Source organism: Nanorana parkeri, unplaced genomic scaffold, assembly GCF_000935625.1.
Source record: "Nanorana parkeri isolate BGI_ZX_2015 unplaced genomic scaffold, ASM93562v1 scaffold2091, whole genome shotgun sequence".
Lineage (NCBI taxonomy): Eukaryota > Metazoa > Chordata > Amphibia > Anura > Dicroglossidae > Nanorana > Nanorana parkeri.
In genome coordinates, this window is record NW_017308359.1 from 86092 (window position 1) to 96718 (window position 10627).

Consider the following 10627-nt stretch of genomic DNA (forward strand, 5'->3'; position numbering starts at 1 on the left):
TACATTATGCTTCATGATTCTATGTATTGAGGCATTGGCTGATACTGGTACTGCCTGTAAAGGGCACTGGTACTGGCTGGAAATCATCAGGAAGTGGCTCAAGCTTTTCCCTCTCACAATGGTTTAGTGTGGAGGGTGGTTGAAGGAGTGCCAACAACCATCCAATGACGTGTAGAAAAAAATGTAACTGAAAAGTAGAACAAGACAAGCCTTGGAGGCATGTGTAAAAACATAACCTGTTTCCCAACAGTCACGTGCCGCCAGGGAATCAAAGCACTTTCTTGCATGGCCAAAAATTGCTGTTACCCCTACTTACAATCTTGTTTGTAGCTACTTAGGATAAAATAGATGTTGGATCCTCTGCTACACTTTCCTCTTTTTCACTAAGCAGACCAGTCATACAAAAAAGCATGTCAAACAATCAGACCCAAAGATGCAGGAAGCTAAAGTTATAAGTCTTGACTTTGCCTTGTGACATTCTAGCTTGGTCCCTCTCCGGTCTCCCAAACCTCCATGTTTGGAGGCTAGAAGTGCAGAACAGGGTGCTGTAGCCAAACTCAAGTTTAACAGTCTGTGATGTGCACATGATTTCAGTTACCTGTAGCTCTGGGTCTACTGATCATTCTGGCAACCAGTATCTTAAAGCTTTATTATAGAACTGTAAGTATACCATTTCACCAAGCTACTAAATCATACCCAACAGGAAAGCAAATGTTGTAAGCAACAGTGTACTTATGAAACAATATTTTTGTAAACATTACTTAAAAATCAATGTTGCAATCTTTATTCTGTTCACCATGCCACCTATTTAAAGTCAAGCAACTAGGGGCAAATGCACACAGACTGAATTATCTGTAAAACCTTACCTGTACTTGGCCACATTTCATAAGCTGGGAGATTCTATCATCAATTAGAGAGAAGGAACCCACTGCACTGCCTTCCAAATCACTGGTATCCCTTGCTTGGATAAAGAATCCAGCAAATTGTGGCCCGGATAATGTGACTGAAATGTTGAAAATACAAATGTAACGGCAGTTCATAGCAGAAAATAATTCTTGCCCTATCAAATAACATTGGCTAACCTGTGAAAGGGCTCAAATCATGCATTTGGCAATAAATGATTGGGACAGAAAATAAACCCAAAAGACATATCTCAAGTCAGAGTTAAATACATCTACAGACAAGTGCCCTAGACAGTATTAAATTGACACTAAACTCGGGTGTTAAATCTTAAAAATGCATTCAGGTACCCCAACTGTTATCAAAAATGTATCTTATTTGTGTATCACTCGGCTGTAGATCCTCAAATCATCTCTGAATTGGTGTCGACGCTGTCCTTCCTTCTGGTGGGTGGCTACTGCTGTTCCCCAAGGTCCCTGTGTGTGTTGTAAAGTAGCCACTGATCCAAGCTCACTCCCACTATGGACTACAATCTCATGTTTAGTTTACTAATTTGTATTGAGATTGTAGTCCATCACAGGGGTGAGTTTGAAGCGGTGGCTACTTTACAACACACTCAGGTTTCATGGGGAACAAAAAGTAGCCACCCTCCAGAACCAGGGACAGTGCCGTCACCAATTCAGAGAATCTACAGCCGGGTGATACACAAATGAGATACATTGAGGGGAATTTATCGAAACTGGAGCAGCTGTGTATGACAACCAATCAGCCTCTCTTTTTCATTTTCAAATATTAACTGAACAGACTGAAGAGAGAAGCCGATTGGTTGCCATGGACAACTGCTCCAGATTTGGTCTTCTCCATTTTTGATAAATTCCCCTCACTGTTAATAGTTTGGGTAATTTAATGCATGTTTAATGTTAAAACTCCCGAGTTTAGTGTCACGTTAACTAAACTCTGTAAGGTGCCACACACTCACACATAAAAGGAAACTGTGATACCCTCTGGCAATCCTTTTGTCACCCAACAAGAATATCAGCTCGTCTTTGTTTGTCAGCACATAAACTGAATGCCTGAGCAGTGCAATTCTGGATTATCGGTTATACTGGTAGTGCCAGATAGGGAGTTGGTCATAGTTTTACAAATCATCAGATTATCTGCATTGGAGTGCTTGCTCTTAGGATTCTACGCCATGACTGGGACTCTGTTGCTAAATAAGTGTGTGCAATAAACTGTTAGCTGCAAAGAAGACATTGAATACCCACCTCTCCTGCTGACCACACTGCCAATTACTGCTGTAGTGGAGAAAAACCCAAACACTGAAAGCATTGATTTCCTCAGCCCCCTCAGTGGCTTCTCCCACATGCCCCATTACTTTGCTATATGACACAGTAGTGGCTTAGGGGGGTCAGTGGATCAAACCACAGAGTGCAGCAGGGAACAGGGAATCTGCCACTCCAGGAAGTGTTCCGATTCTGTAGGTCCTTTAGCAACAATCACAGCAGGAGAGGGGCGTATTCATGACCTTTCTTTGCAGGGAACAGTTGATTGGGTATCATAATAAAACCAAGAAAAGATGTGCATATAACAGGGTTACCCACCTACCACCACCCTCCAGGAAGCTTCATCTTTAAGGCCACTCTGATGACTTGCGTACTGCCGATGTATCCCCCTCTCTCACCAGCCTGTATGGAAGTGATGCCCGGCTACAGAATGCTTTCTGGACCTGGCCTTCAGCTCAAAGTAGAGGCAGCAATAACAACAACTCTTAACATTAATCAGGAATAACTGAGCATTGGTTTCCCTCCCTCTTGTATTTGGGACAGTGACAGTAATATTAAATGCCCCTTCAGTGGGCAAAAGTAGACACTTCATGGGGAACAAAAGTAGACACCCTTCAGAAGGAAGGACAGTGTCCGCACCAATTCAGAGATGATTTGAGGATCTACAGCCGAGTGATACACAAATAAGATACTTTTTATGTTAATATTGAAAGGTACTTAAATGTATTTTTAAGATTTAACCTCCGAGTTTAGTGTCACTTAAAGAGAAATCCACTATGATGTTCATTATTAAAGTTTTTACCAAGATGAACCCGTCTGTCCCTGCTTCCATTACATTATTCACCTTTTCAATCCATTGGGGGATTGATGGCAGTCGAACACATCCCCAGTGGCGAGGAATCCACCTCTTTGCAGCATTAAATTGACGGCGACACTACATTTATATTGCTTTAGTGAGAGAGGGGTCATCTGATAAGACGCTTACCAGTTATGTCCCCGTAAAGCTGAGTCCCAATACGGTTTGATTTTGGGATATTCCCACCATATGTGGAGGAACATGCTACATTTTCATACATGAACATTAATATTTCGTAGTCTGCTTTCTGGTAAAAACATCACTATACACAGACACACACACACACACAAACACACACCCGCCAATTACCTTTAATGTGATCGCCAGGTTTAAATGTCGTTTTATCCACTGTTATATCATGAACAACCCCTTCTTGTGGTACATGATCATGCCGAGGCATCATTGAGTCGCAGGCTTTTGCTACTTTTCCATTTGGGTAGCCCTTCACTGGCGCGGGGGTGTATGTGAGAAGCCAGAGGACAAGGACAGCAGCAGTTGGAGTCATCTATACAATGAAAGACACAATTAGTCTGGCCGTTCTACCTTTTAGTTTGTACCACAAGGTCTAATAGTAATGAGAACTTAGTAAACAGTTGCTGTATTGTGCTTCAAGGAAACAACTGCATGCATGACTGCTGCATAACAGAGGTTCTCAGTCAGGGATAGGTGTATCCGCCCCCACCTGGGGAACTTCAAACAGGTTCAATGAACATTCCTCCTTGTCAGATAAAATGCAGGCTATGAGCTTGAATGGTTAATAAATAATAATAATTCATGTGTGATTTTTTTTTTTATAAGCCTTATAAACCATAGATACTCATTGGAAGATTCGGAAAATTAATGTACAACCTTTTAATTGAACCTGTGATCACCAACAATCTAATCTGGCAGTATGGGCCCATTTACACTGATGTATTTTAACACAAGACAACATATGTATACAGACCCCTCTCTTTTGTCGTGGGGCATCACCCCTCTCTTTCTGATCCCCCATCCTAAAGGCATTTCCTCTAAGGATACAAAATACTAATAGTTGTCATGGTCATTGTAAAGAGGCTCCCCAATGCTACAGATATTATTTAATCCGCAATGTATTTACCAAATGATGTTGCTACCTGTGTAAATGTACTACCGGGTTCCATAGCAGTCACATGAGGCTCAATTCACAAAGCCCAGCTCGCTTTCCAGTATTAAGCGGCGGCTGAATGCTGAATACAAAAGCCATCAGCCGCCATTTCTCCACCCACACTGTTTAGCATGGAATCGATGGATTTCCCTCATTCATAGAGGACAAGACACATTTGAAGAGTGTATGGCCAGCATAAGACCTCAACCCCTTCTATGAAGTGCTGAAAGAGGTCTGTGGTAGTTAGTAAAATAATAAAACATTATGTATTTACTACGGGTGCACTCAAATTATCATTTAAAAACCGAAATGAAAAAAATGTTAGGCCGAAACCAAAAATGTTTTTTATTCTAACTTTACAATTATTCATTTTTAATAAATATTTTAAGTTTTACTTTACTTTTAGGGGCTTTGTGGAAATATTAGGGGTCTAAACAGGCCCCTGATATTTCCCTTTTAAAATAGAAAAAAAAGAGACAGGATCTGTGAATGGAGAAACTACAGGTGCCATCAGCACCACGGCAGAGAAACCTGTAGTTCTCAATAGAGTTTAAGCGCAGTGACATCACCATGCTTTTACTCCATTCCTTCTTCATCTCTGCCATGTTACTGAATGTCCGTAACGAGATATGAACATGGACGGGAGGAAGAGTCTGCAGGAGCCAGATGCACTGCAAACAGGAGGTGCGTTGGGGTACCATTCAAATGAATGGCAACACAACGTACCTGCCACACTGAGGCTCCATTCACCCAAGAGCGGCTGTCTGCCCGTAATCGGCCAGCCGCATACGGGCGGAGCCGCTCTAAACAGAAAAAGCAATGCATTTTAATGTGCAGTGCTCAGACAATTGCGGCAGCCGCGCGGTACGAAATCGCACAGCCTGCAAGATAGTCCAAGAGTGATTTCTTTTAATGGATTCCGCACGTACGCGGCTATATAATGGCAGCAAACAAGTGGAATCCGTGTGGGTGAAAGTTTTTAGCTTTTTCGCTGCCACACGATCTTCCTCGCGGCAAACGCTATATTTGAATGGAGTCTCACGCATGGAAGGTGTGAACTGGCCTTTAGGCCCCGTTCACATTGAGCGATTTATCGCGCGGTAATTCCCGCGATATCGCGGCTATTTATCGCGCGGTAATTCCCGCGATATCGCGGCTATTTACCGCGCGATATCGCGCTCCAATGCTTGGCAATGGGGCATAGGGTCCTGCTGTCGCGGGTCGTGTGTCGCTACAGCAGGACCCTTTTTGGAGCGGATTTTGACGCGATTCAATGCTTTTTGATGCAAGCATTTGCGCGATATCGCTCGACAAATCGCGCGATATTTGCGAATCGCGCAGTGTGAATGGGGCCTTAATGAGGAACTTAAACCCACTTAGTCCAAATGAAATATCAAATCCCTAAATGTCCCTTGATGAAAATATTTTCTTTTTTTTAAAATCACTTTGCTACGGAGTGCAGCATTGTCTTCCTTGTAGAAGAAGTTCTCCTTGCCCCACCATCTTGAAATGAGATCCCACGCATGTGCAGACACACTGCAAACCTCTGTCAGGTTCCATAGACCTTGCAGTGCGTCAGAGCACGATCCCCTGCAGGTCTCAGCCAGGTCTACGGGACCCAACAGTGACCAAGTGCATGGCCGCACTATGTCATCCTCGCCTAGGTTAGGATTCAGGAAGTGAACTTCTAGAAAAAAAAAATGTAAAAAAGGTATTTAGGGTGAAAAAGTAACTAAAAGGAGAGAGAAGGCAGTGAGGGCGTTACTTCCATGGGTGAAGGTCCACTTTGATAATACAGCGATGGATATGCTCTTATGTTTACAGATTTTCATGGTTTACCTTTCTGAAATAGTTTCATGTATTCCCGTATTTAGGGTGTAACATGAAATATGGTCAGGCGGCAAAACTCCCTCCCCCACCCTACTTAGGGCTAGTTCACACCAGTCACAGTGCATTCCGGACCAATTCTGGTCTGAACGCACTGCATCGCATTACGTCTGGCTCACTTTGTTGTGAGCCAGACGCAATGCGACCGGCTTTCAGGGAAAAATGCTGCAAGCACTATTTTTCGGACCGGAATGCAGACATTGATGTGCCACGTGTTCCCGTGCAGCCGATCGCATTACAGGCGGAGGACGCGTGGCTGCGGTGCCATTCACTTCAATGCACCGCCACGCCCCCTCCCACCCCACAACAAAGTGAGCCAGAGTTTGTGGCTAGGTTAGAATGTGTCACACATTTCAACGTATTCCCGCCCAGTTTTTCGGCGGTGGAATGTGTGACCACCAATAGGTCAAGAATTCTAACGCTTTCTCAGCTGTTCCAGGGCAGATCGGCATCGCAGATGGTATGTGCAGGAGAACCGATCTCCCCTGAAAAAGCTGAACCGATCTGCCCTGAAAAAGCTGATTGGTCCCGAAATGTCACTTCTATACGACTTTGTGAGTGCGATCTCACATTCCACAAAGCCGGATAGAAGTGACATGTCAGGACCAATCAGCTGTTCCAGGGCAGATCGGTTCTCCTGCACATGCGATCTGCGATCCCGATCTGCCCTGGAACAGCTGAGAAAGCGTTGGAATTCTTGACCTATTGCTGGTCACACATTCCACCGCTGAAAAACTGGGCAGGATTACATTAAAATGTGTAACCACATGACCGGTCACACATTCCAACTAAGTCACAAACTTTGATAGAACACCAGCCGCAATGCGATCCAGTGCGTTACGGCCAGAATCGGGCCGGAACGTACTGTGGCAGGTTTGAACTCGCCCGCAGCTGAATTGCAGGGTCCTTCTCCCTCCGGGCTTGTGATCATTTTTTAATTCGGCGCATCTGTGCATGACTCCGCCCACACAGCCATTCTGTGAATGAAGAAAACTACAGGTCCCATCAGAACGGCAGTGAAACCTGTAGCTCTCAATGGAATACAAGTGCAGTGACATCACTGCGCTTGTACTCCATTCCTTCTTCCTCCCAGCCATGATACTGAATGTCTGTACTGAGATATGGACATGGATGGGAGAAAGAGTCTGCAGGAGCCAGAGCATTGCACCCTGATTCACTGATCATGGTTGCATTGCTTTACTGGCTCCAATGTAAAACAAAAACAGCAAATGCACATTATTCTTTATGAAAAAGTGTGCAATTGTTTTCTAAAAGGTGGGATTTCCTGTTGGCACCCCCCCATGGGGCCCCCTCCACCCCCAGGTTCCAAAGCATCTCTATTGACTGCTATGGCTACTGTCACACTACCGATCACCATGTGCTAGTAGCAGATAGAATCACATGACTCCCAGCAACATGGAAACACACCTACGGTAATTATACTTCAGAGTTCAGATACTTTGGCAGTAACAGGTCAGGCCTGTCCATATCTGTAATATTTTCATGTCGGAATTTACCAAAGCTGGAGCAGTTGACCCATGGCAACCGATCAGCTTCTCTCTCAGTTTGCTCATCTAAGCTTTGAAAATTAAAAGTAGCCAATTGGTTGCCACGGGTAACTGCTCTAGTTTTGATAAACCCCCCTATCGGCGCCAAAGCATAAGGAAATGACACTTCATGTCAAGGACTCCGCTCCTATCTACAAGACAACGCGGCTCATTCTGAGCAGGTGAAGATTATCTGGAAGCTGCAACACAGCGCAGATCGCTCCTGTCTACGGAAATGTCATATACTCACCGTTCAGCCCACACCGGAACCTACACGGGGACACACCGACCACACTCCACCTCCAGCAACTCACTGGGACAGGGACGCTCGCTCACCGGCGATCAGCATACTGAATCTCGGGAGGCGTGGATTTCTCAGCCGTTCTCTGATGATTGGCTGCATTCTCTGTTGGGCGTGTCGACTACTATAGAGCCCTGTATGTCTCAGTGTTAGTGTGTGTATGTCAGTAGTGAGTGTCATGTGACTTGTACACGATGATTGAAGGACTGCTGGTCACCTGCACATTATGAAAAAAAACAGTAGAATGCTCCTTCAAATCTCGAGTAGTTATTGTGGTCGAACATCAATGGAACGATGATATATTTTGATCGCAGTGTGGAAAAAAAAACTGTAAGGTGCAGGATTCAAATTTTAATTTGGGAAACTCCACTATTTCCAAAACTGAATGTTAAAAACACGAAATTTCGAATGACATTCGTCAAGTTTCTGATGGTATTATTGAAAGTGCTGACCGGATTTTTTTGTAGCAACGTTGGAACGAAATTCTAATGCCCCTTTCACATGGTCTGATCAGGAGGGGATCTGTGCCCAGATCTGCTGATCGGAACGCGTCCAGTTTTTGCCTCCATCTTGCGATTGAGTTACCAGACCAATGTTGGTCTATGGGGAATCGAATGTAAACGGACATATGTCTATTACATCAGATTACCTTCGATCTGGCATGATCAGGTCTAGTGAAACTGAACTCTGATCTGTTTGTTTTCCGGACCTCACTGGAGGCAGGGATAACCAGGTGTAAACGGACATCTATCCATTTAGATCCAGCTGCCCATAGACTAATATTGGACTTGCGATAAGGTCTGCATGAAAACCTGACAGGCGTACCCGTTCGGATCGTGTGTGTAAAAGGGCTATGTCTGTGTATACCCAGCTAAGCCCCTGTTCACACCTGGCCGTTTTGACGCTCAAAGCTAAGTGCGACAAAACTCTAAACACTAGAAATCCCATTAATTTCTATGGCCCCTGTTCACACCTGAGAGTTTTGTTGCAAGCTGTAAAACTCTGGAAAAGGTATATGAGCTTCTTTCAGGCAGATTACAGCACGTTTGGCCATATAGACTTCAATGGAAGTGCATTAAAACGCGTGACACAAACGTTTTGCAGATTTCTGTGTGCGTTTTGTGCGCACATGTTTCCTCATTCACAGCAATGCATTTTGATCTGCTCAAGTAAACGCACGTCTTTGTCTATGCGCGTCTAATGTGTGTAGAAATGTGCAAAACGCTCATACCATGCGAGGGAACAACGTGCATAAAAACGTGCAGAAATGCTGATGCCTATGTGTGAATGGAGACTTAAGGCGAACCTTTTTTTTTTAAAGGGAGTTTAAATGTCAGCACTTCCCAGAGTTATGTACCTTTTGGAAACCCCCTGGCTGACAGCTGAATGTAAACAAAGGGGACGGGATGCTGGTTGACATCGCCAAGATCACTTGTAAAGAAACAAGTGGCGACTTCCCCCATTGTCCATTTAGCCCTGCTTGTGCAATATAGAAAAAAAATTACCGCCCGGAGCTCGAAACTCCATGTTCCGGGCGTCGGGTGACTTCAAACGTGTGCCGCCCCTCTTCTCCGTGCCGCCCTGAGGCCGGGCCTAGGTGGCCTTGCCGGGAATCCGGCCCTGGTGGCGCTAAGTCTTTATTGAATTCTCCCTAGTGGGTCCTCTGTGATCTTTAGGCAGTGCTGCAATTACTTCAGGTCTCTTACGGTGTGCGTAGAGAGTCCCTCCCTGGTCACCTCCTCCATTCAGAAAACATCTTGTATTATTTCAATCATTACAAGAAGTTCTCTGACACAAGATGGAGAGGAGGGTGGATGATGTCACAATCTACCCTTGTCCAATCAGAGCATGCTTAAAATCTAGTTTTCAATACACTTTATAGAAACCTTTGTTTGTACTTTTCTTTTATATATTAGAATACCATACATAATCATTTCAACACACTAGCATTACACATTACAAAATGTAGGATTTACTGAATGAGAACCACACAAACAGAATGTTGTTCTTTTATATATAAAAACAACAAACATTTTCCAACCTGAGCCATCAATTTTTCTTGTCACTATAGCCGAACACGATTGGCAGTTTGTCAACTTAAGGTGCCCATACACCTTACGATTATCGTTCGATTTCTTTCGTCCCGTCATCGAACCCCTGTTCAATTTCCGCTTGAATCATCATGCACTTCAACGCACTTCAACGCACAGACCAATGTAGATTTTGATTATCGTTTGTTAGCAATACTAACTGGCCGAATTTCGTCGATCTACAGAACGGATTTTAGTTTGCGCATGTGCAGTGTTCATGTTGTGATTTTTTTCTGTACGAAAACGCCACCAATCCATCGAATTTCATATGATTCAAAAAAAGTTTTCCAGCCTGACCGATAGAGGAAATTTGGCCAGTTGTACAGTAATTGTGATTGTTCACTTCCCATCAACTGGCCGATTATTGTACAAAAACCCTGTCGTGTTTGTTTTTCGAATGACAATCGCAAGGTGTCAAGGTGCCTTTAGAGAAACTAACAAATGTTTCAAAGACAACATTTTTCTAACCAAATTTTACTGGTGTATGGCCAGTGGCCAACTTTAGATCATAAGCACCTTGAGGGCAGGGGCTGATGTGAACTATTCGTAAGTAAAGCACTGCGTAAATTGACAACACTATATAAAAACCGTTAATGAATAAATAGGTACAATAGTAAGTTGGGTGATTAGGAAGCAG

General features: G+C 43.9%; 1 protein-coding gene across 1 annotated transcript in view; it reads right to left on the reverse strand.

Annotated features, from left to right (window-relative positions):
- Positions 1–10050, reverse strand: part of FRRS1 (ferric chelate reductase 1) — a 31632-nt gene extending 21582 nt beyond the window's left edge. Inside the window, exons 1-5 of the mRNA XM_018572638.1 lie at positions 10020–10050; positions 4892–4968; positions 4735–4818; positions 3349–3544; positions 867–1003 (exon numbers count right to left, since the gene is read on the reverse strand). Of these exons, the coding sequence (XP_018428140.1) occupies positions 867–1003; positions 3349–3544; positions 4735–4818; positions 4892–4968; positions 10020–10050 (525 nt within the window). The remainder of the gene's footprint in view (positions 1–866; positions 1004–3348; positions 3545–4734; positions 4819–4891; positions 4969–10019) is intronic.
- Positions 10051–10627: the final 577 nt, after the last annotated feature.